General features: G+C 35.3%; 2 protein-coding genes across 2 annotated transcripts; one reads left to right on the top strand and one right to left on the bottom strand.

Annotated features, from left to right (window-relative positions):
• Nucleotides 1-1,929: 1,929 nt before the first annotated feature.
• Nucleotides 1,930-21,034, top strand: LOC133182107 (DNA mismatch repair protein Msh3-like). The gene is made up of 21 exons (XM_061316836.1): nucleotides 1,930-2,199; nucleotides 2,898-3,455; nucleotides 7,138-7,254; nucleotides 8,772-8,883; nucleotides 9,704-9,825; nucleotides 10,362-10,528; nucleotides 10,982-11,088; nucleotides 11,228-11,342; nucleotides 11,570-11,764; nucleotides 11,884-12,019; nucleotides 12,109-12,296; nucleotides 12,801-12,969; nucleotides 13,116-13,180; nucleotides 14,577-14,693; nucleotides 14,901-15,008; nucleotides 15,172-15,286; nucleotides 15,390-15,547; nucleotides 15,680-15,866; nucleotides 15,992-16,112; nucleotides 16,886-17,051; nucleotides 20,878-21,034. Exons 1-21 carry the CDS (start codon nucleotides 2,005-2,007, stop codon nucleotides 20,990-20,992), a joined length of 3,333 nt encoding a protein of 1,110 aa, XP_061172820.1. The 5' UTR covers nucleotides 1,930-2,004; the 3' UTR covers nucleotides 20,993-21,034.
• On the bottom strand, nucleotides 20,977-22,700 carry LOC133182590 (uncharacterized). The gene is made up of 2 exons (XM_061317439.1): nucleotides 22,678-22,700; nucleotides 20,977-22,021 (listed from the first exon to the last, which is right to left on the bottom strand). Exons 1-2 carry the CDS (start codon nucleotides 22,698-22,700, stop codon nucleotides 21,160-21,162), a joined length of 885 nt encoding a protein of 294 aa, XP_061173423.1. The 3' UTR covers nucleotides 20,977-21,159.
• Between the last annotated feature and the right edge of the window lie 4,311 nt (nucleotides 22,701-27,011).

Raw genomic sequence — 27,011 nt, 5'->3', positions numbered from 1 at the left:
ACCTGAAGAAGAGTGTTCCCTGCGTCCAGGAGTGGGCTCCGGGCCTTCCCCTTTCGTGTAGGATTTGCAATGTTATTTTTAATGAATTAAAAAAGAATATAACTATGGCTGAAAATATGGGTTGCGATCGAATCATAGTCCCTTTAGGAAAAGTGGACCCTGACCACTTCTTAAAAAAAAATATGTGAATGAGGTAAAGTTACCACCACCCCCCTCACACACAAACACACCATGAAGGTTTAGAGACCCCTCAATAGGTTAGTAACATTTCCAATTCGACCAAAACTCTTTTCCAGCAGAGGTCAACTAAATTTATTTACTTATCAGTGGCTGATCCAGAATTCTTTTGAGAGGGTGTTGGGACAGGCCGGGTGATCTAGGACTGCCTTAATCTGAGTTTCTTATGACCTCCGGATTTATATTTGATATGTGCAGGGGAGACCTCCATTAGGGCTGTCTTAATGCCCCAGTTGATGCAGGGCAAGCCTCATCATGCTCATGCAGGGTTCGACACTAACGTTAGTCCGTTAGTCTCAGACTAATACATTTTCATTCGGACTAATAAAATCTGGGGCTAATTAGTCCGAACGGACCAATAAAAATTCCTAGAAACAATATCATATGTATAATTTACCGATGTCCGATTCTCCACAAGATTCTTGACAGGTCGTTAGACAATTTCAAGTCAGCGCTTAATATTTTGACTGATTGATATGATGAAAAACTTTTTAGCGATCATAATTTATATGACACATAAAAGAAAGATGGCAGACATTTTGGATTTAATGTAAAGACAAAAAGAACGAGATCGGAAATACCATCGTACTCGTTGATCTCGAGATTTCAACGAATCTGTGCTGTGGAATAAATAATTTCACGTAAAATAAAATGCTTTGTTTATTTTTAAAAAGTATAAAAACGTTTACTGAAATGTTTTTACAAAACATTGATGTTTCCTTTTTTGACGGACTCATAAAATTGCATGCGGACTAGTAAAAGTAAAGAAGCACTAGTCCGGCCGGACTAAAGCCTAAAAAAGTTAGTGTCGAACCCTGTCATGGTGTATTCTATTTAGAGAAGTGGACAGGCTTTCGCCTACATCCAGGCGAAAGCCTATCCACTTCTCTAAAGAGAATAGCTCATGGTACCCAGGGAGCGAAGTCCTTGAAGGTTTCGCCCCCCCCCCCCCCCCAAAAAAAAATCCTACTTACATGCGCGGATCTAGAAGGCGATCGAATCCCCTGGAATTTGCAGAGTTATGAAAAGTATATACTGAAGGAAAGAAAAAATGACTTTGGACTTTCCCTAGAAAAACGTGGGCCCCTCCATCACCACCACGAAATAGGTGTTTTTTACTTTTGGGAAATGGGTTTTAGTAATCTCAGCGAGATTCGTAGGGACTAAAAATTTTGAACACCTAACCAAAATTTTTAGTCCCTACGAATCTCGCTGAGATTAGAGTTTTAGGTTTTGTTTTTTGTTTGTTTGTTTGTTTGTTTTTTTTTTTGCTTGTCAAGAAATTTTCTGGGTTTATTACGTTTGGGAGGGGAATTTAGGTTTTGTTTTGCTTGTCAAGGAATTTTTGGGATGGAATTTTTTTTTTTGACAAGGATGGAACCCCCCCCCCCCCTTTTGGAAAAAAAATCCTGGATCCGCGCTTGAGTAGTTCTACTAATTTTTGGTCCTAAAAAGAGGGATCCGTACCTAAATCCGCAACTGCATTATATAGCTTTATAAGTAAATATGTTTTATTAAAATTAGTCATCTCATTTGCTCCCTGGACAAAAAACAGACAGAAATTTATCTTTGACCCGATTTCATATTTGATATGACGACATGAATATTTATCCGGAATTACCGGACTCAAGTTGAATATTAGCCTTCGACAGTGTGTGCTGAGAGAACACGAAGAAGGTTCAGATGAATAGATGAACCATGCTTTTAGATAAAAAAAAAAGTAATGTTACTAAAGAGAGAAGTGTTTTAGAATAAGAATAATAAGAAATGTCAAAGAAGAAGATAAGCCTAACAAAGTTAAAGACTGTCGCAAACAAAAGTGGGGAGAAGAAACAGATAACAATCTCCAAGTTTTTCTCAGCGCCTCGTCAACATCCCAGACAAAACGGGATTGTGCAAGAGGACATTGACAGCTCTGTCGTTGTCATTGATGATGACTCACCAAAGAAACAAGATATACAGGTAATATCATATATGGTTTTTAAAACGAGAAAATACCAGTATAGTAGTTTTATAAACAGCTGATAAATATGTTTGTGTGATAGGGACAATGGATACCTTCTCTCCCTCAATGCCTCATTTCTTTCCACCTCACACACCTACTTACCCACTTCCGTTTATCCCCCCCCCAATGTTACAGCAAACATGATAATGTTGTTGCTTAATTACTCTCCTGTTTCATGGTTTGAAGAAATGACATAACCTTTATCAAAAGAGTTGTATTTGTAAGTTATTTTATACTGTAAACCAACTTTTATTCATGAGCGAGAAATATCCGTGAGTCTCAAGACCTTCTTTTACCCTCAAATACTAGTATTTCTCTTCATTAATCAATTATTCTCCTATGTATTTATCTAGAATGTTGCCTTGTTCGCGAAAATTAGTAATTGCAGATGGATTCTAAGCTGCAGATGGATTCTAAGCTGAATTAAGAATCGATTAAAAAAGATGTGAAAGCTGGTTTACAGTAAATCCTCTCAAAAGAGAAGAATTGCCTCTGAACTCTACCTTGTCTACAAACTTTTGAAGACTTCAACCTAAAAACAACATGATAAATAACATATTTATTGGTTATATATTTATAGACACTGACTTTGAAATTTTTTGCTAAACAAAAATATAAAAATGTAGTCACTAAGAATCATTTTATTTTTTTACAGGATACAAAAGGTGGAAGAAAAAGAGTCAATAAAAGCAAAGCAGAAGCTTGTGAAAGTAAAAGAAAATGCTTCTATCCACCCCATCAATCTACCTTATCAAAGCCTGTCACATCACAAGATATACCTAGCACTTCCTATTTTGAATATGGAAAAGGAGAATCAAACCATGGAGTTTCGGCTTCTACAAAATCAAAACTGAACAAATTTCAAATAGATGAGGTTTCCAATTTTCCTGCTGTCAAAGATATAAAAACTTTTGTTCCAAGGCAATCTTTGTTAGATATAAGTATTGATGATGATCAAGTTGATATTCAGAAAGGGGTTATCAGTTCTAGTGGTAATAATAGTGATGATGAGCAACTCTCTACTTCAAAGAGCTTGACAGGTTTACAGAAGTTTGCTGCTGCTACAAGGGGAAAAGCCCAAGTTAACAAAAGAACCAAGACTAAATACACACCCCTAGAACAACAGTTCCTTGAACTGAAAGAAAAATACCCTGACACTTTGCTGTTTGTGGAATGTGGGTACAAGTATAGGTTCTTTGGAGAGGATGCAGAGGTCTGTTCAAGAATTAGTCAATTTCTGTTTTTAGCTCACCTGAGCTGAAAGCTCAAGTGAGCTTTTCTGATCACCCGTTGTCCGTCGTCCATCCGTCTGTCCGTCTGTCCGTCCGTCCGTCTGTCCGTCTGTCCGTCCGTCTGTAAACTTTTCACATTTTCAACTTCTTCTCAAGAACCACTGGGCCAATTTTAACCAAACTTGGTACAAAGTATCCTTGGGTAAAGGGGAGTGTAAATTGTTAAAATAAAGGGCCAAGTCCCCTTAAAAGGGGAGATAATCAAGAAAAGACAAAAATAGGGTGGGGTCATTAAAAAATCTTCTTCTCAAGAACCACTGGGCCAGAAAAGCTGAAACTTATGTGGAAGCATCCTAGGATAGTGTATATTCTAAATTCTTAAATTCATGACCCCCGGGGGTAGGGCGGGGCCACAATAGGGAATCCAAGTTTTACATTGAAATACATAAGAAAAATCTTTAAAAATCTTCTTCTCAAGAACCACTGGGCCAGAAAAGCTGAAACTTATATGGAAGCATCCTGGGGTAGTGTAGATTCTAAATTGTTCAAATCATGACCCCCGGGGGTAGGGCGGGGCCACAATAGGGAATCCAAGTTTTACATTGAAATATATAGGAAAAATCTTAAAAAATCTTCTTCTCAAGAACCACTGGGCCAGAAAAGCTGAAACTTATATGGAAGCATCCTGGGGTAGTGTAGATTCTAAATTGTTCAAATCATGACCCCCGGGGGTAGGGCGGGGCCACAATAGGGAATCCAAGTTTTACATTGAAATATATAGGAAAAATCTTAAAAAATCTTTTTCTCAAGAACCACTGGGCCAGAAATACTGAAACTTATATGGAAGCATCCTGGGGCAGTGTAGAATCTAAATTGTTCAAATCATGACCCCCTGGGGTAGGGCGGGGCCACAATAGGGAATCCAAGTTTTACATTGAAATATATAGGAAAATCTTAAAAAATCTTCTTCTCAAGAACCACAGGGCCAGAAATACTGAAACTTATATGGAAGCATCCTGGGGCAGTGTAGAATCTAAATTGTTCAAATCATGACCCCCTGGGGTAGGGCGGGGCCACAATAGGGAATCCAAGTTTTACATTGAAATATATAGGAAAATCTTAAAAAATCTTCTTCTCAAGAACCACAGGGCCAGAAAAGCTGAAACTTATATGGAAGCATCCTGGGGGAGTGTAGAATCTAAATTGTTCAAATCATGACCCCCGGGGGTAGGGCGGGGCCACAGTAGGGAATCCAAGTTTTACATTGAAATATATAGGAAAAATCTTAAAAAATCTTCTTCTCAAGAACCACAGGGCCAGAAAAGCTGAAACTTATATGGAAGCATCCTGGGGGAGTGTAGATTCTAAATTGTTCAAATCATGACCCCCCGGGGTAGGGCGGGGCCACAATAGGGAATCCAAGTTTTACATTGAAATATATAGGAAAAATCTTAAAAAATCTTTTTCTCAAGAACCACTTGGCCAGAAAAGCTGAAACTTATATGGAAGCATCCTGGGGTAGTGTAGATTCTAAATTGTTCAAATCATGACCCCCGGGGGTAGGGCGGGGCCACAATAGGGAATCCAAGTTTTACATTGAAATATATAGGAAAAATCTTAAAAAATCTTTTTCTCAAGAACCACTGGGCCAGAAATACTGAAACTTATATGGAAGCATCCTGGGGGAGTGTAGAATCTAAATTGTTCAAATCATGACCCCCTGGGGTAGGGCGGGGCCACAATAGGGAATCCAAGTTTTACATTGAAATATATAGGAAAATCTTAAAAAATCTTCTTCTCAAGAACCACAGGGCCAGAAAAGCTGAAACTTATATGGAAGCATCCTGGGGGAGTGTAGAATCTAAATTGTTCAAATCATGACCCCCGGGGGTAGGGCGGGGCCACAGTAGGGAATCCAAGTTTTACATTGAAATATATAGGAAAAATCTTAAAAAATCTTCTTCTCAAGAACCACAGGGCCAGAAATACTGAAACTTATATGGAAGCATCCTGGGGTAGTGTAGAATCTAAATTGTTCAAATCATGACCCCCTGGGGTAGGGCGGGGCCACAATAGGGAATCCAAGTTTTACATTGAAATATATAGGAAAATCTTAAAAAATCTTCTTCTCAAGAACCACTTGGCCAGAAATACTGAAACTTATATGGAAGCATCCTGGGGTAGTGTAGAATCTAAATTGTTCAAATCATGACCCCCGGGGGTAGGGCGGGGCCACAGTAGGGAATCCAAGTTTTACATTGAAATATATAGGAAAATCTTAAAAAATCTTTTTCTCAAGAACCACTGGGCCAGAAAAGCTGAACTTTATATGGAAGCATCCTGGGGTAGTGTAGATTCTAAATTGTTCAAATCATGACCCCCGGGGGTAGGGCGGGGCCATAATAGGGAATCCAAGTTTTACATTGAAATACATAAGAAAAATCTTTAAATATCTTCTTCTCAAGAACCACAGGGCCAGAAAAGCTGAAACTTAAATGGAAGCATCCTGGGGTAGTGTAGATTCTAAATTGTTCAAATCATGACCCCCGGGGGTAGGGCGGGGCCACAATAGGGAATCCAAGTTTTACATTGAAATATATAGGAAAAATCTTAAAAAATCTTCTTCTCAAGAACCACAGGGCCAGAAATACTGAAACTTATATGGAAGCATCCTGGGGTAGTGTAGATTCTAAATTGTTCAAATCATGACCCCCTGGGGTAGGGCGGGGCCACAATAGGGAATCCAAGTTTTACATTGAAATATATAGGAAAATCTTAAAAAATCTTCTTCTCAAGAACCACAGGGCCAGAAAAGCTGAAACTTATATGGAAGCATCCTGGGGGAGTGTAGAATCTAAATTGTTCAAATCTTGACCCCCGGGGGTAGGGCGGGGCCACAATAGGGAATCCAAGTTTTACATTGAAATATATAGGAAAATCTTAAAAAATCTTTTTCTCAAGAACCACTGGGCCAGAAAAGCTGAAACTTATAAGGAAGCATCCTGGGGTAGTGTAGATTCTAAATTGTTTAAATCATGACCCCCGGGGGTAGGGCGGGGCCATAATAGGGAATCCAAGTTTTACATTGAGTTACATAAGAAAAATCTTTAAAAATCTTCTTCTCAAGAACCACAGGGCCAGAAAAGCTGAAACTTATATGGAAGCATCCTGGGGTAGTGTAGATTATAAATTGTTCAAATCTTGACCCCCGGGGGTAGGGCGGGACACAATAGGGAATCCAAGTTTTACATTGATATATATAAGAAAACTCTTTAAAAATCTTCTTTTCAAGAACCACTGGACCAATAAAGCTGAGACATATTTGGAAGCATCCTGAGGTAGTGTAGATTCTAAATTGTTCAAATTTTGTTCCCCGGGGGTAGGGCGGGGCCACAATAGGTATATTAAAAGGGGGGAAATCTGGTAAAGAACAGCATGACCAAAGTTACTCAGGTGAGCAATGTGGCCCATGGGCCTCTTGTTATGAGAAAACTATCAATCGAACACATTTTATTTTCATAAATGAAATCTCTTAATTAATAGGGACACACAACAATAATTTTGCTTTATAAAATTTCACAACTTTTGATTGTTTCCTACTTTATATGTTTTATTTAATTTACAATTTGATTGTTTTCCTTTTCAAATTTAAATACTGTACAGAACGCTGCAGAGGTCCTGAAGATTTACTGCCACCAAGACCACAACTTTATGACAGCTAGCATCCCTGTCCATCGACTGTTTGTACATATAAGAAGACTTGTAGCTGCTGGGTATAAGGTATGTGATTATTTAAGGATACACCAAAGGCTTTTTTCAAGATTTTCAACAATTTTGAGATTTTTGGCCAAGAAAAAGAAGTTAATCACTGCTTTATAATGCATGTAAAATTCTTGGTAATTATGAAATGGTTTTCTAATTATTGAACAATAATGAAACATAAACACTACCACATGTGAATGTTCCGTTATTGAAGCTTCTGATTTGATCTGTGACTGCCTGCTCATGAAAGACGCAATAAATCACTGTGACCACTTGGGGAATTCTTCACTAGCCACACAGAGGTTATCAGTAATTAAACTACAGGGACTCTAGATTTAGAGAAAGAGATCTAACAGATCACTGATGACCATAAAATAGGAGGTGGAGCTTAGCTCTTGCCATTTTGCCGGGAAATCTTTCTGATTCAGAATTGAACCTATTTTACTTAATTAAAAGCATCTAAATACAGAAAAGAACCTCCCATTCTTGTGAATATGCATAGGAAATATGGCTAAGTGGCAGGTATCCAAAGCTGAATCTCCAAGGTGTCATATATTCCTAGCTTTGGCAGATTTTGTTGTGTAATGGGTTTTTGCCCTCTACTGTAAAGTAAGATCAGACAGTTTGTGGTATTATTTCAAAGGATTCAGCTCCCTTATTTATGGACCAATTTCTTTGAAAATTGGATGGGTTGCTTCTCAAATGTGTGTTCACAAAACCGTATCTCAGATTTTTGATATCTAGCTTAGTTTTGGAATTATTGAGGGAAATGTTAAATTAGGCTAATAAATTGGTAACATTGAAGGACAAATGGCTGTAACTTTTGAATTAGAAGATTTATCAAAAATCTGAGATACGGTTTTTAAGTTCAATCTTTAGTCTACCTTGAGGTAAAATGACCACTTTGAGGGGTTAAATACAAAAAAGTTGATTTATAAAATATTTAAGCACTAAAATTTACATTAATATTTAAATAATTTTTGAATAAGTTATTAATTAAAGTTTAAATTAGGATAATTAAATAGTAAATTTAACAAGCTTTCAAATGATATATACTTTTATTATGTTATCTTTGATAATGAAAGAATTACATGCCAATTAAATTCTGGCATTTGGAAACCTTTGGTGTATCCTTAAGGAATGTTTCTTAGTTTTGAGGGTGTTATTGGTGTGTAAATCTTACAGACTATTTCACGAAGTGTGCTAGCACTTCATAAAAAAATTACCTGTATATGTGACAAGTCTGTGTGACTTACACACCTTATAAAATTCACAAACTAAAAATAAAACTATATTTACATTTTACATGTTTAAAACCAACAAATATATTGCACTCATTATTTGAATTCATCACTGCCTTTGATCACCATGTTTTCATTACATTACCTATAAATGGTATTCAGTAGGAAAAAAAACACAAATGTAAATATTACTAGTACTCATTAACACTGTTTAGTTCTATAGATAGAGTCAATAAATAATGAATACAGATTAAACCTGTGTAAAAAGGAATGAATTCACAATACATCCTGTAGGTAGGAGTTGTGAAGCAGACAGAGACAGCAGCACTTAAAGCTTGTGGAGACAACAAGAGTGGTCCATTCACCAGAGAACTCTCAGCCATGTACACCAAATCCACACTGTTTGGTCAAGATATCCTTAGTTTTTGGCTAATTTACAAAGCAAAACTGGTTTGAGGATTGATTAAAGCTGCTTAGATTTTTTTCAGTGACATATTCAGTGGAATCTACAAACTTCACATACTGGTAGTTAAGGACGAGATTTTCAAATAATCCATCATATTTGCCCTTGAGATTTATTACCAGTGTAATTACTTTATCTTGTAATGGGTAAATAAAATATGATTGAATAACCTGTGCTGATGTTTTAAGTATTGTCATTTGACCTTGGCTTTGACCTATTGCAGGGTCGTCCCTAAGACCTGGGGGCCTGGCAATTTCCCTGCCTATAGTGACATAATACCCTGGTTATTCTAGTATTCCCCCTCAACCCCCCGTTAGGGAAGGAACCCCAGACCCTCTTCAACTTTTTTAATGTCCCCTGCTATTTCAATTCTTAGGGACAACTCTGCCTATTGTAATGAATCCACGAAATGAAATTTACATGTATCTCTGTTGCGGAGGCTTAATATGATAGCAGGGTAGATAGTTAAATTATTGCCTTTGGAGTTTATCTTGACCTTTACCTTTGACCTTAAAAATGGTAAGTGATACATACTGATGTTGCTGGTGATGAAGATTGAATTGGATGCAATATTTTGAATATCTTGCTCTATGCTGACTTGGACATATTTCAGTTTCATGTCAAATCATAATGCATGTTTTTCACAGCTCATACTGATAAATTTTGCAAAGGGATCTATATACATGCAATTGAAAATAAAGAAATGTCCTGTTAAATTTAGAACAAATGCATTTTCCTTAACACATTGCACATGTTGACCCATTGAATACTTCAGAAGAACTGCAAGGGGAGATAAATGCAGAGAGAAGCAGCAGCGAGTATCTGATGTGTGTGTATGATGTTCCTCATGACAAAGTCTCAAAGCACCAAACAATAGGTATCCTTGTAAGTCAAATCACTGTCTTTTAATTGTGAAAGTAGAAGGAATTACATATGAAAGAAATAATTCTAAAGACCTGTTAGAATCATCGTTGGGGAGGGGGATTAAGTTCTAGATGCTTTACTGTATACAGGAAAGTTTTTGCCCCTACTCACAGGTGGGCGAATTTAAAACAAGGTGATTTCAAAGAACATGGTATAATTTCTTCAACAGAACTGTAACTGGGCGAATTTAAAGCGGGGCAAAATAGTTAACAAGTGTAAAAGTGCTAAAATGACACGGGACAAAAACACCCCTGTATACAGTATTCTGTTACTATAATTATTTACATATATACCTTGATACTTTTTTATGTTTGTTTAGCAGGTTTCAGTAAGAAAGCACACTGTACATAATAATTAATACACAATTATTATAATGAAAAATACATTATTCATGTATATATTTTTATATTTTGTAAAATTCAGTTGAGAAACATTGCTGTTCATGTAAAAAAAATCTTCAGACACACTACAGTAAGTTTTTGACCACATTATTTCAGGCCGTGCAGCCTTCAACAGGGGATGTTATTTATGACAGCTTTGAAGACTCAGACCTTAGAAGTCAGCTGGAGACGAGAATTCTTCACATTCAACCAGTGGAGTTATTAACCAGTAAAACACTGTCTGATGCAACCCTGAAACTGTTATCAGATATTGCAGCTTTGAGGTAGGAGACTACTTGGTGTTTGTGTGTGTGTGTGTGTGTGGAAGGGGTGGGGGGGGGGGGGGTGGGGGGTAGTTACTTGTATGTTTAATGATTTGATTTTTTTTTTTAGCATTTCAGAGTTTAAAAAAAAAGTAAATAATGTACATGTAAATGAAATAATCACACTGACAGCATGTTTTTCATTCTGCATATGTTGCGAGAGTGTCCCAGAATTATTCTTACGTCTAGAAAATTGTCTCCATATTCAATACATGTATTTATCAATGGAGTAATACATGTATTCTCAGAATTATTTTTGTCAGTATTAAGTGTTTAAGAATCAATCATAATACTACCTTCATTTAAAAAAAATTCTATAAATCCATGTAATTTATCATGGAACACATTTTTAAACTGAAGTTTATTTCACAATAAGAAAATTGCTGCATATAAGGTTTTTTATTGTACATGTAGGTCAACAGATGATGACAGACTGAGACAAGAGCAGTGTGATGACGAGGTGTTTGAATTCAGATCATCATTTACAGCAGTGTCAGAATTCTACAAGGCACATGGGAAAGGTATCCATTGACCTGAATTACAGAAGAAAGGGGCACAAGGATAAATGTGTTACATTGACAGTGTGTCCTACTTTTTTTTTCAATTTATACAGTGTAAGATTTGTTTTGGTTTTTCAAGATATTTTATGTGATTTTGTAGACCCCTCTGTTGTACAATCAGTGATCAATCTTCCCCCTCCTGTCATCAGCTGTTTAGCTGCTGTGTTGAAATACTTGAAAGACTTTGGACTTCAAAAAGCCCTACAGGACTCAAGGTAAAAGGAATTTTCAAAAATTGTTAAAAAAATAACCATCTTTTTTACTGCATGAGTAAGAAAATGACATTGATGAAGCAGATGAACATTCTTAATGAATTTCCATGCATGTTATTTTAGAGACAATTGTACATACAATTTATTCAATATTTTTATTTGATATTCTTTGTCAGATAAATGTCATGTTTCCTTGCATATCAAATAAAGAGAACCATTGAACTTTTCAGCAATTTTACACAGTTTTCAGAAAAGTTGAAGCATCTTCACTTGCCAGGGAACACTGTAAGAAATCTGGAACTTTTTTGTAACCAGAATGATGGCAAGGAGAGGGACTCATTGTACTGGTTAATGAACCAGACCGTGACAAAGTTTGGTGGCAGAAAGCTCAAGGCCTGGCTTACTCATCCTCTTATGGACATCAAGTAGGAATCTCCCACTTACTTCAAATTTGTAAAGAAAAATATTTTTATAAAATTCAGATACTTCACTATAAAATCAAATTAGTTCAAAGAATAAGTTTCTGTGTTTTTTTTACTTTCAGAGAAATTTTAATAAGACAAGAAGCAGTGAATAGAATTTTAGACAATATCAACTCCAGTGTTCTTGGTAAATTTCGAAGCATTCTCGGAAAATCACCTGATCTGGAAAGAGGATTATGCTCAATATTTTATGAAAAGGTACATTTTCATCTCTTTATTTGTAAAATAAAATAAATGCCTGACCAAATTACCACATACACATACCTTAGTGTGTTTTAATTTTGCAGAGCAGTGTACAAGAATTCTACTCCGTATCCAGGTCCCTGTCCACAGTGCTGAGTGAAGTAGAGGAAGTGAAGAAATGGCTGACTGACAACTTGAACTGTTCTTTACTGCAACAAATTTTTAATGATATTCCTGATCTTCTCTCTGACATCAAACAGTTTAAGGAATCACTTAATGAAACTGCTGTTAAGTAAGTGAAATTGTTATCATTTTATTTTAGTTTACTTGTGAATTTTCACATCTTTCGATTTATTGATTCAAAGTAAAATTTTAAGAGGTCATATAAAGATAAAAAATAATTTGCTCAGGATATTGCTAGATACTTTTGTTTAATTATTTGGATCAGATTGAAGCATTTTCCAGTTATCATTGTGATGTTTGACAGAGTGCTATGGATCACTGTTTAGTATCACTTCATCTACCTGTAGCATAAAATGGTCAGAACTTCACATCTTAACTTAGTTTTATGAAACTTTATGGAAGTATTGTTAGAAACATACATGAACATGCAATTGATTATGCTTCATTCAGTCTAGATAGTTTCGTTAACTTAATTTTGACTTGGGGGTGGAGGAGGAGGAATGTTCAGAAACTTAAGTGTGTGAAATTTGAAATTCATTTAAACTAATTAGGTAAAAATGCTATCATCAAACGGTCCCATAAAAGTCAAAGAGAAATATTTTTTCTTTTTTAGGGCAAATGACAAAACCAAAATTTTTATAAATGAACAAGATTTCCCGGACATTGGAAAGAGGAAGAAACAAATTGAGGCAGTAAGGACAGAAATTTTGGATCATCGACGAGAAATCCGCCTTCTACTTCGTCAGCCTTCTCTAGACTATGTCACAGTAATGGGAATAGAGGTAATGCTAGTCATATTTTCTCTCTGTTATAGCTAATGTACAATGAATCTACATATAGATGTAGATGCTAATGGACATCTCATCATTTAAGCAAGTTAAGAGTATAATGTATTTCGGAGACTGAAATTTCTTCTGTAATATTTTAGTACCTGATAGAAGTCAAGAATGCCCACATAAATCTGGTTCCCAATGACTGGGTCAGAATCAGCAGGTAATATGACACCATTGTAAGAATTTACTATTGTCTTTGTACATGTATGTGGCAAAATATAGAAATTAAGTTGTTATACATGTACATGAATTATGACATGTTTTTTTCATTCTGAGATTAAAATCCTGTATTTAAAAATAATAGTGGAATACATGTTTGTCATTGTAATGGAGTACATATACATGTACAAGTATATACATATAAACATACATGTATACTTTGTAATATATTCTCAATATTATTTATTTTAGATTTTAACTGTGTGTTTGAGTATATATATATATATATATATATATATATATATATATATATATATATATATATATATATATATATATATATATATATATATATATATATATATATACAGCCTACTCCGGATATATTGAAATTCAGGGGACCATGCAAATTATTTCAATATATCCGTAATTCAATATAAGCGAAATCGTGAAGCCGCCATTTTTACAAGTTCAATCCCGATCTTAAATAAAGAAGAACAAACCCGAACAAATTAATTTTGTCATCGTTTATCTATAACAGTTAACAGATTACAAAGAATATGAGTCCTTGAAGTTTTAAATATTTTTTTTAAATCTGTTTCATTGAAAAGACTTCGATTCACCCCTTATTATTATTCCCCGATCGCATTTATTTACGTTTTGGAGAAAATTCACAGACTTGAACAGTTACATGTAAGTACTGCTGAATGCTGCTTGTATTTCATCGTAAGTGTACTCGGGTTAATCCCTTAGTTATTTCGAATTTAGGCATATGAATTAATTAACAGTACGTATTTAATTTCAAAGTTATGTTTTTTAGCTAGATCTGTGGGGATTAGTATATTACGTTTAGCTGTTTAGCCTCAATATGTCCGTATTATATACGCGGATGCAAAAAATCGAACAGTGAAGAATTTTATTTCGTAAGAACATGCAGTATTAAAACACAAATGTTGAAAACTAAATTATTCACACCTTTGTATATCAACTGCTCAATCAGGCATAATTACTGTCACCAACCGTAACGACAGCCGCCAGGGAGTACTTCAATATAACCGTTATTAAAACAACTCATTATCACCTGTGGGGACTGATCAGTGGCTTCAATATAAGCGAAATTTCAATATAACCGATTTCAATATAACCGTTATTTTAATGCAAAGAATATGAGAGGCAAAATCTGGGGATTTATTTCTAATTCAAAATAAGCGGAATTTCAAAATAAGCGAGTTCAATATAAGTGGAGTAAGCTGTATATCTATACCGGTATATATAATTTTCTCTTTAAAGAATGGGATTTTATAAATACAGGTACAAATAACTAGATGTTATATGTGTAATTTTCTGAAATAAACTACTAGTTTATAAGGTAATTGATATTTAACTTATTTATACAGCACAAAAACAGTGACCAGATTTCACTCTCCATTTATTGAATCCAAAGTGAGGGAGCTGAGTCAGCTTCAGGAACAGCTGGTGTTAGATTCACAGGCAGCTTGGTTGTCCTTTCTACAGTAAGAATATTCTGTACAAATCAGGCATCTGTTTTAAGTTAAGTGTCAATATGATGGAAGCAGCTGTGAAAAATTATAAAGCATATTTTAGAAAGGATGTAACATATTACATCAAGCTATGCAGCATTTAGTCAGAAGGTATATAAAGTGATCAATGTGAAAATAAGTTAAAAACAAATGGCATTATAATGTGTTTGCAATTTGTAGACAATTTAATGAGGGATTTAGAAGATATAAAACAGCTGTAGATCATCTGGCTACATTTGACTGCTTGTTTTCTTTGGCATTTGTTGCCAAGCATCAGGCCTTCTGCAGGTATGGTTACTTACAAGTATACATTTGTAGCTGGCATTGGTTTTGTGTAAATGTTTTTAAAAAAGGAGGAATGTACATGCAAGTCTCAAGATGATCACTGATTCAATCTATAAACACTTAAAAAAAACTATAGGTCATTTGGCACTTTGTGCTTCATTTACAGGCCAGACATACTTGCAGATGATATATGTATAGAAATAAAACAAGGCAGACACCCTGTAATTCAGCACTTGATTGGAGAGTGTGGACAATATGTAGCCAATGATACAAATTTAAAGGTAATTTGGATTGTCCCAGAAATAATAAACAAAATAATGGTAGATGATGTAGAAGCAAGAAAATTACAAAGACAGACTTGCTCACTGAGGGTTTTTGTTGTAGGGTTCATCAGAAAGAGTGATGATCATTACTGGGCCAAACATGGGTGGTAAGAGCTCCTTCATCAAACAGGTAGCCATCATATGTATCCTGGCTCAGATAGGTTCTTACGTTCCAGCTGATTCAGCTAGAATAGGCATCCTGGATGCCATATTTACAAGGTCTGTTTAAAAAACCAATGCAAATAACCACTTTTGTATGTGTTAACTTGCAAGAAATCCTTATCCTGCATTCATAACAATATCAAATTGAACTGCATTATCTAATTTGATCTTGTTAACTACCAAATCCAGGATGGGAGCAGCTGATGAGATCTTCAGTGGTAGAAGCACTTTTATGGTGGAGCTCCAGGAAACCTCAGATATCCTATCACAAGCTACCTCACACTCGCTGGTTATTCTGGACGAACTTGGGAGGGGAACCAGTACACATGATGGTGTTGCAATTGCCTATGCCACCTTGGACTACTTTATCTCAAAGGTTATTGTATAGCAGAAAACCACTTTGTTCACCAAAGTTCACTATATTGCTTTATATTACAATTTCATTCACAGAGAATTTTTTTTAGATTTTTTAAAAACAAGGTTTTTTTTAATCAAATACAGGTTCAGTGCCAAACGTTATTTGTGACACATTATCCAATTCTGGCAGAGTTTGAAAAGTTGTACCCTCGGAATGTTGGCAATTTTCACATGGGATTTATTGTACATGAAGACAATGGATCAGGTATGCCAGATATCTAACTCCAGGCTGGGTTTCTTATCAAATGTATCAAAAACTTAATTATTTCACAATAGATAAACAGTTGTGAATAGACTTTTGGACATACATATGTGTACTAGTAAAAGTACAAAATAAATAGTTACATGGATGACTATCAAATTTTGATTCGCTTACATCCAGAATATTCATGTCTGTCACAAAGAAATATGAATTCTGTGATAGTTTCCTAATGAAAAGGTTTGTTATACATGAACTAAAATTGATTAATAAGCTTCCAGAGTTGTTAATTGCTCCATTTGACATCTATAGATCCCCAAAACCAGATGGCTATTCCTTGTTTTTACAGTTTTCTTCAGTTTTGATTGAAATTCATATTTTTCTTTATTACCCTCTGTCTTTTTTCCATATGTATACTTCATGCAATGACACATTTATTCATGCGATCAATTGGTTCCACACTCTATATCTTTTATACTAAACATAGGACTAATGCCCAGTAATACCAAACTTCATGGTCTATCCAAATGAGAATAGAAAGATCTTTTATTCGAGGTCTAGAAGAAATACTACTGTAATAGGTTTATTTTTGCCCTTTCACATTTGCAAATGATTCAGCCCCATTTTAAATTTGCCAAGACACAGTTAAGATTATGCTGTCTTCTTTAAATTGGCTCCATCTGAAATTTGCCCACTTGCAACAAGTGTGAAAGGGGTGAAAATTTCCCTGTATACAGTAATAATTTAACTATATTTTTTTTCCTGTTGACAATTTACAGATGATGAAGACAAACAAACAATTACTTTCCTTTACCAGCTGGTAAGAGGAATGGCAGCAAGGAGTTATGGCTTAAATGTTGCTCGACTTGCTGGAATACCCCAAAGTATTATAAAAACAGCAGCTCAACTGTCGTCACAGCTGGAGGATAAGATCCAGAAAAGAAGGTGCGCTCCTTTGATACAGCTATTAACTTGCACGTGAATTAAGATGTACTTTCAATAAGCCACAAGTTACCTCTGGTTTAAAGAAAGGAACTGTATAACTTGACATTTTAATGATCATCTATAAGTAATTACAGCAGTATTGACATGGTTTTGGAGTCAATAAAAATTAAGTTTTCAGTATTTTGAATTAATAGATATATTTGTAGTGGAACTTTCATTATTTTTTACATTGGTTTTTGCACAGGAATAAAAGTTGGTTCACAGTACATATACCAGTAGTTGTATACTAATAAATGTTCAACTATGAGAGAAGAAAAACATAACACTAGGATTATATGGATTTTTAATTATAATGAAATGTCAGAACTTATTTGTAATCTACTTACATTGTCCATTCACATATACCTAAAACATAAAACTACCAAATGAAGGTGGGTTGTAATATTTTAGAGAAAAGATGCATTTCATTAATAAGTAGCAGTTCTCCTATTTTTAGCTCTTCTGAGCCAAAGGACCAAAGAGCTAATGCTATGGCCATTTGTGCGGTGTGTGTAAACTTTCTAGAATGTGAGCCATAACTCAAGAACCCCTTGGCCAATTATTGTCAAATTTGTCGCAGGGTATCTTTGGACCCAAGGGCTCCCGTTTATACTAAAACTAGGGTTGTAACCCTTAAACAAGGGGAGATAATTAGGAAAATAGAAACAAAAGTACTGGTTGCTAAAAAATCTTCTTAAGAACCACTGGGCAGATTATCACCATGCAAACTTACACAAAAGGATAAGGATATGCCGAAGATTTAAAAATTGTTCAAGGCATCACCCTGGGGCAATGGGCGTGGTCTCAAGGTCACTTCAAAGTTGACCAAAAATTACATTTTATTAAAATGTTGATATTTTGCTTACCATAAGGACTAGGATCATCAAATCTTGTCAGTTGATGCATCTAAGGACCTCATATCATGTTGACTCAAAAGTAGGTCACAGTGACCTACTTTTAAATTTTTTTGCAGCCATTCTTTTTAAAAATGATTTAGAGGCATATTTTGAACAATTTAAGGCCTATGATCATCAAACTTTGTCAGTTAATGCATCTTGGGTCCTCGGAGTACGTCAACTAAAAAGTAGGTCACCTTGACCTACTTTTTAATTTTATGGCTAATCTTTTTCAAAACAATTAAGGTTATTAATTCGAATACTGAGAGGTTTAGAATCATTAAATCTTGTAAGATGATGCATCTTGGGTCATTAAGCATATTTATTTAAAAGTAGATCACAGTGACCTACTTTTTGAACTTAGCAGGCATTCGATTTCAAAGCATTTTAGAGGCATAATTTGGACATTTTAAGGCCTATGATCATAAAACTTTGTGAGTTGATGCATATTGGGTCCTTGAAAAACATCAATTGAAAAGTAGGTCACCGTGGTCTACTTTTGAAATGTTATGGCTATATTTAAATGTTTATGGTACTATTTGGCTTAGATTCATCAAAATTTGTCAGTTGATGTATTTTGGGTCCTCAGAGTAGGTCGACTAAAAAGTAGGTCACTGTGACCTACTTTTCAATTTATATGACTATAATTAAATATTTCGGGTACTAATTGGCTTAGAATCATCAAACTTTGTAAGCTGATGCATCTTGGGTCTTCGGAGTAAGTCGACTGAAAAGTAGGTCACCGTGACCTACTTTTGAAAATTTATGGCTTGGCTTAGAATCATCAAATATTGTCAGTTGATGCATCTTGGGTCCTCAAAGTACATCAACTGAAAAGTAGGTTACTGTGACCTACTTTTGAAATTTTATGGCTATATTTAAATATATTTGGGTACTGTTTGGCTTAGAATCATCAAACTTTGTCAGTTGATGCATCTGGGTCCTCAGAGTATGTCTACTGAAAAGTAGGTCACCGTGACCTACTTTTCAATTATATGGCTATAATTAAATAATTCAGTTACTAATTGGCTTAGAATCATCAAACTTTGTCAGTTGATGCATCTTGGGTCCTCGGGGTAAGTTAACTGAAAAGTAGGTCACCATGACCTACTTTTGAAATTTTATGGCTTTATTCAAATATTTCAGGCACTAATTGGCTTAGAATCATTAAACTTTGTCAGTTGATGCATCTTGGGTCCTCGGAGTAAGTTGATTGAAATGTAGGTCACTGTGACCTACTTTTGAAATTTTATGGCTTTATTTGAATATATCAGGTACTAATATGGCTTAGAATCATCAAACTTTGTCAGTTGATGCATCTTTGGTTCTCGGAGTATGTTGACTTACATGTAGGTCACTCTGACCTACTTTTCAAATTTTATGGCTATATTTAAATAATTTCGGGTACTCATTTGTTTAGAGTCATCAAACTTTGTTGTTTGATGCATCTTAGGTGCTTGGAGTACGTCAACTGAAAAGTAGGTCACTGTGACCTGATCAAATATTTTTCAGGTACTAATTGGCTTAGAATCATCAAATTTTGTCAGTTGATGCATCTTGGGTCCTCAAAGTATGTCAACTGAAAAGTGGTCACTGTGACCTATTTTTGAAATTTTATGCATGGTTATAATTAAATATTTCGGTTACTAATTGGCTTAGAATCATCAAACTTTGTCTGACTCAGTTGTTGCATCTTGGGTCCTCGGAGTATGTCAACTGAAAAGTAGCGCTAGGTCAACGTGACCTACTTATGAAATTTTATGGCTTTATATAAATATTTCAGGTACTATTTGGCTTAGAATTATCAATCTTAGTTGATGCATCTTGGGTCCTCGGAGAATGACAAGTGATAAGTAGGATACCATTACCTACTCTCAGGTACTAATTGGCTTAGAATCATCCTGGGTTCTCAGAGTGTTTTATCTAAAATGTAGGTCGTGATGACCTATTTTTGGAATTTCAAGGCTTTATTTAAATATACAGGATACTTAGAGGCTTCAAATAGAAGTGATACTGGTTGTACAATTTATCAGAAGAGCGATTCAAGGCCCTTGGGCCTGTTGTATGATAAGTTGCATGATGGCTGTTGTGTCCAAGGAAAAAATCAGCTGTTGAAATGAAATAACTATAAGAAATGTATTTCCTGAGAAAAAAAAAATCATAGACACTACTGCCCTCAAGTTGAAAACCATGAAATTGTTTGTTTTAAGGACCCTCTATACACTGATGAAAAATGTTTTTTGGACTTTGAGATAATTATATAACTTAAAGGAGGATATTTTGAAATTAACCAACTCGTTTTTAATATAGGGAGCGTGCCTTTTTTATTCAGGAAAAATCTTCAAAGACAATGAAGTAATAGAAAAGAAAAATTGCCTTCGCTTACTCAAATGGATAAAATACATGCAAATAAAGTTTTCAAATACTCTATCTTGGTCTAATATAATGTTTAGAATTCTTGGATTTATTTTAAATTAAGTGAAACAGTTCAGATTACAATTTATTCTACTTAGATGTCAAATGGTGGGTCAGTCTAATCACACAAAAGTACCTTGAAAATAGAGTGCAGTGTAGAGAGGGTCCTTAAGAGCCTAAAACTCCCTAGATCTTATAGTTTGGCATCTTCAACAACAAAGTATAGAAAATGTTTAGAATTTAGAAAAATTAGAGTAATCAATGACAAAGGATCCCTTTTTTTCTTTTGTTAAAGTAACCAGTTATACAGTGCTGCAATAGATTTGTTCCTTGGCAATTTATTGCCTGAAGTTTCCTATGTCCTTAAAGTAGTGGCAAAATATTTGAATTGCAGATTGTACAATTTTTATGAATTAATGCTATTTAAGCTACTCATACATAGATCAGACTATGTAAAGAATTGTCATTCTTTGCAGATTAGAACTGGAAGCCTTTCGAAGAATGATGTTGGAAACTGATGACAACAAACTCCTTCAGTATACCAAGACATTTTTGGAATCAAACACTGGGCAGAGTGATCCACCAAACTGAATTTTAATTATGTAATATGAACAAAATAAATTATAGAAGCAAATGTGCATTTAGCTCTGGGTTTGCTTTTTGTGTCAAAGATGTTTTTTATGAAGGATAAATGGGGTATGTCATTTATCCCTGCCCCTCTCCTCAAACCTAACCCAATGGTTTATATCCAGTGTACATCAATGATTTCTTTTACAGCTTTGTCCATTTGGAAGTTTACTGTGAAGTTTACACCATGTTTTAATGTTTACGAACACAGCATCCATTTCTCCCACAACAGGATGTTTGATTGTAGAGTGTAGAAAAAATCCTCCCACTTCCTCAAAAAACTGTTTTAAATGTTTGAGCTTCTCCGCTGTTTTGACGGAATCAACATAATTTCTGCTTTTAATTAAGTATTCTATTGTCCAAACATCCACTCTGAGTTTCCCCGAAATTAAATCACCTTTGATGGACTCCAATACCAAGAGCTCTGCTCCTTCTACATCGAGTGAGAAGTAATCTACGTGGTGTATGCCTATCTTATCAAGCACAGCTCTCAACTGGTAACACTTTACTTTTACAACCTCTGGATTGTTTAGCAGACTTTCGTGCTTCTCTAGATCCTTCATTGCTCCAAATACATCGTCTTTTACAAAGTCTACATGTTTCTGGTTACGTGAGATACAACCACACAGTCTCCATGCATGTCGCATGTGACTGTCAATTTGACGACAGAGGTCGGGGTTCGCCTCTATAAGCAGACCCAGCCAACCGTGTTGGCGCTCCAGCCATAGAGTATTTGACAAATGTTTCCCATCGAACGCTCCCATTTCTATGTAAAATCCGTTTTCTTTAGGAAGCATATTATACACCATCTCGTCCTGTCCAGCCTGTGAATATTTGACATCAGCGTTGTCTTCTTTTTTAATGGGATGCGGGGGGAGTAAATTTTCATCAATGCGGTCTGTAAGATTGTGGTAGCAATAGAGGTACACCACCATTGATATCACAACCACAAAGAACAGCAAACGTTTGTTTTTTCTCGTCCAGTCTCTAAAACTGAAAGCAAATGCAGCATTTTATTATTTCAAGCAGAAATAAATAAATCTCAGATCTTACTATATTGATACACCCTATAGTATAAACCCTAGTCTCAGCTCAGGGTTAATCTTTTTCTAGGTAATTTTTTCAGTTACTTTACACAGGGACGTAGCATCGTTTTTGAAAGGTGGGCAGCCAGAGAAAAAAAATATTTCAGAACTCGAAAATCAAATTTTATACCAAATTTTATTCATACTCTACTACAAAACCCTTATTTTACTATTCCACAACAAAAAGTGGGGGGGGGGGGGCAACCGGCCTTTCAATTCACATTTCAAATTAGAAAAAAGTGGGGGAGGCCCCCCTGCCCCCCCCCCCCCCCCCTGCTACGTGCCTGCTTTACAATGTAAACCAACAGCTCTGAAAATCCGGGGGTGGGGTGTGTTTTCATAACCCCTGACACCCCCCCCCCCCCCAGTATGCATGGTGTAAGCACTATGTACGTCAAACAGACCGACGGGTAAAGGACAAAGGGGGGGGCTATCTTCATTTGTCAGTGATTTTTCTTAGTCCAGTAATTGCGATATACATGTATGATGGCTTTTGCGCATCGTATGCGAAATATTTTTTAAAATGGGCAACGTGGTCTATAATATAATAATTTCGTTTCCTACCTAAAGCCTGGCGATGTCCTCATCCTAAAATACCGATGTGTTCACATTGTTCATTCGTATTTTCATTATGGATTTCCATTATAAGCTACTTATGAAGCCGTATTGTTACTTACACTTATTACTAACACGGGTAGTTAAAGGTGCGTTTTAAAATACATGTAGTTAATTTTAAAAGTACGATCCGGCATTTGGACGATATTTATATAATGAATTTCAGGGACTTGCACGAAAAATATTGTGTTATATTTTAACGCAGTATTCATCAAAATTCAATAATAACCCCCCCCCCCCCCCCGTTCCTGAACATATCTTATCTGTAAGGTATAACATGGAATACGTATCTAAGGACAATATATTTTTTCTGTCTAGCATACAAGTATTTGGAATAAATAAAGTACTTATTCGTTAAAATTACCGTCTCATTAAATATTTTTGTTTCTGTTGATTTATTCTTTATTTTAAAGTTGTCATTGAATTTAGCATATGCCTCGATTTGACAACTTATTTTATTATATGATTGATTAATTCCTTTCTCTCTGATTGCATGGCTGAGATCCAACAATGTAGAAAAAATACTAAGTTATATTCACCTGCACGTGACTTTTTCGGTGAATATAGGGATTTTTTCCCCACATTAGACTAAAAATTGATTGGGATATTCCAAATTGATACAAATAGTTTTGGAAAGTTATTTCACTTGCACCTGACTTCCACTCATATGAACATAACATTAAGGCACTTAGATTCTTGGGTGGGGGTTGCCCCTTTCCCCACCTATTGAAAATGTAAATTTCGAATTTAAATTTTAAGGAAAAAAATTCAATGAAAGCCCCCCTCCCCTCGTTTATGGACCTTAACATCCCACCAAATGAAATTATGAGTTGGGAGAATTCTTTTCTTGGGGGGGGGGGGGGGTTAGTCAAAGATTTGTTTTCAGGTAAGTTGTCAATTTTATTCCTTATAATGCCCTCTTTTTTCAAAATAAATCCTTACATGTGCCTGACAATTATTTTTTCTACATGTTCATTGCACCTAAAGTAGAATTAAAGCTTTCAAAATATTACAACTGGTTATGTTTTAACCCCGTTTCTCTCTTTATGTTTGGCTGGTACTTCAGTAACACAGAGGTTAAAAAAAAAAGAAATTTATATTATTTATAAAAAATATTTCAAGGTCTCAAATTTTTAAATATTGAACTGATATTATTTCTTAAGTATTTATACTTGAAATTTTATTATAAGAAAACATTAGTTCTATAAAGTAAGTTTTGTATTTAAAGGCAGAGATTTTTTACCGGGTGGTAAATTCCAGGTGAGGGAGGGGCTTATTTTGTACAGGTGTGAATGCCTTGGCTAGCAGTCTACCTGTGGTGGTTTGTCTCCTAATCCATATACACAGGAAGTGATTTAATACACAGTAGAGTACCCAAGAAGTCAATTTATACCTGTGCTGGGATTTTGAGATGATTTTAAATTAGAGATAAAAAGTTGTAAATAAAGATTAATCTCAATAATTTTTATTACTTTGTAATTGAATGTGTGTCAAAACATCCCCACCCATTAAAAAAAAAATATTATTATTCAAAGTAATTGTTGGGCTTTGAAAAAAAAAGATACACCAAATTTTGATATATACTATCATAAAAAATACCATAATTTAATATTTCAAATACTAAAGGTGTGTATGTATATATATATTATTAAGCTAAAAATTCCATAGTAATACAGTTTCTCTATTGTTTATACTATGTGTGGTAAATATCAAAGGATCAAAAGTTAATAAGAAGGTCACCACTAGTGCCAAACAAGGTGTACAGGGTATACACAGGAACTAATAAGTAAATGTCAATCAAGTTCTAGCACCCAATGATGTACCTTAATGCACTTGATTGACAGGGGTACACAGAGCAGGTATTTTTGAAGGCGGTGCTTAAAATCTCTGCCTTTAATACTTCCCTGAACATATTTAGTGGTAATAAATTAAACATTGGTAATCAAAGATTACGAAGCTCACCTCGACGAATGTTATCTATAAGTAAGGCAAATTTCACATCATATTTTCTTTTCTAGTTAGTGTACATCCAAGATCAATATCCATGCAAATTTGGTTTAAGTAGGACTTATAGTTATTTGGAAATAGACCTGCTCAAAAAACTTTTAACCTGTTTACTAATCAAGAAAATTTTGGTCAGTTCCAACATCCAAAGCAAGTATGGAAGTTTTCATCCTTAGATGCACCATCTATGCAAGTTTAATCATAATATGCCAGAATACTATATAGCTACTCCAAAATAAAATGAAAGAAAAAGTGAGCAAGCTCACATACCCCACGCTCCCCCAAAACTCGACAATGCAACACGTAATGAATGGCACAGTGCATTTTAAATACACAGTATAATTCAAAAAGGGGCATTACTTGCAAAAAATCATCACATCAAAACTTCTTGCATATAAGGACATTCAAATATTTGTATGTTACAGATTTAATTGGGCTAAAGTTTCTAGATAAATAATGGAATCAAAATTTCTTGGTAATATACAAATCTATACATTATGTCTTAAATACCTACAAAGTTTCAGGAAATTCAGTGCAGGCGTTATGCTGACAAACTGTTATTTAAATTCCTCAGTGATTTCGATTTGTTAATGAGTGTAAGTCCATGTCAACACATGACAATATACACATTCAAATAATTGATGGAAACAAAATTATGATGTAGTCATATGAATTTGTTTATATACTGTATACTTATGAAATTATTTAAGGCAAAACACCAATTTGGGGGTGGGTGGGTGGGTGGGGTGTGAACTATCCAAGATTGTGTGTGTGTGTGTGTTAAATCATTAATATTTTGATCTCAAAATCAATAGGGGTCTTTTAAGGTCTTAAAATATTTCACATAAAACTTCATTACAAAAGCCGATTCCAGTGGATTTCCTTATTACCTAGCTTGAAAGTTTCTTCAATAATAGGCAAAACTCTTAGGGCAAAAATAATGGAATCGGAATTTCCTGGTAATATGCACATCTACACACTGTGTACTAAATATCTGCAAAGTTTAATCAAATTCTGTGCAGCAGTTTCAGAGGAGTTGCACTAACAAACTGTTGATCTCTATATTAAAGATATGGCCAAAAATCTAAGTTGAAAAGTGTCGAAATTCCCAGAAAAATAACGGAATCGGAATTTCCTGGTAATATGCACATCTACATATTGTGTCCTAAATATCTGCACAGTTAGACAAAATTCTGTGCAGCGGTTTAAGAGGAGTTGCGCTGACAAACTGTTCATCTCTATATTCAAGATATGGCCAATAATCTATGTTGAAAAGTGCCGAAATTCCCAGAAAAAATAAGGAATTGGAATTTCCTGGTAATATGCACATCTACACATTGTGTCCTAAATATCTGCAAAGTTTGACGAAATTCTGTGCAGCGGTTTAAGAGGAGTTGTGCTGACAAACTGTTCATCTCTATATTCAAGATATGGCCAATAATCTATGTTGAAAAGTGCCGAAATTCCCAGAAAAAATAAAGGAATTGGAATTTCCTGGTAATATGCACATCTACACATTGTGTCCTAAATATCTGCAAAGTTTGACGAAATTCTGTGCAGGATTTTATATGGAGTTGCACTGACAAAAGAACAGGACTGACGGACTGACTGACTGACGGGTCAAAAACATTATACCTCACGCAACTTATTGCGTGGTGTATAATTACCCTGGTCACTCATCTGGAAAATGTAGGTCAGATTCAGAATCCAAAGCAAGTCGGGAAGTGTCCATCCCTGGATACATCATCCATGATTATTTGGTTAAAATATGGCTAAAATTCACTCATGTGGAAAATCTAGTTCGCATCCAGCATCTGAAGCAGATTGGTAAGTGAACATCCCTGGATGCATCATTCATGCAAGTTTGGTCAAGGTAGGGCTTATAGTTACTTGGGAATGGACCTGCTCCAAAAACTTTAACCTGGTCACTCATCTGGAAAATTTAGGTCAGATCCAGCATCCGAAGCAAGTGTGGTAGTGTCCATCCCTAGATGCATCATCGAAGCAAGTTTGGTTAAGGTAGGGCTTATCGTTACATCGGAATGGACTTGCTCCAAAAACTTTAACCTGGTCACTCATCTAAAAAATCTAGGTCAGAACCAGCATCCGAAGCAAGTGTGGTAGTGTCCATCCCAAGATGCATCATCCATGCAAGTTTGGTCCAGGTAGGGCTTATAGTTACTTGGGAATGGACTTGCTCCTTAAACTTTAACCGGGACGCCAACGCTGATGCCAACGGCATAGCATAAGCTCATCTCGACTTTGTCGAGGTGAGCTAA

The sequence above is a fragment of the Saccostrea echinata genome, unplaced genomic scaffold (assembly GCF_033153115.1).
Source record: "Saccostrea echinata isolate AGI-Se365-2 ecotype Australia unplaced genomic scaffold, CSIRO_AGI_Sech_v1 ptg000009l, whole genome shotgun sequence".
NCBI classification, from domain to species: domain Eukaryota; kingdom Metazoa; phylum Mollusca; class Bivalvia; order Ostreida; family Ostreidae; genus Saccostrea; species Saccostrea echinata.
This window is presented reverse-complemented; position numbering and strand designations above follow the sequence as displayed.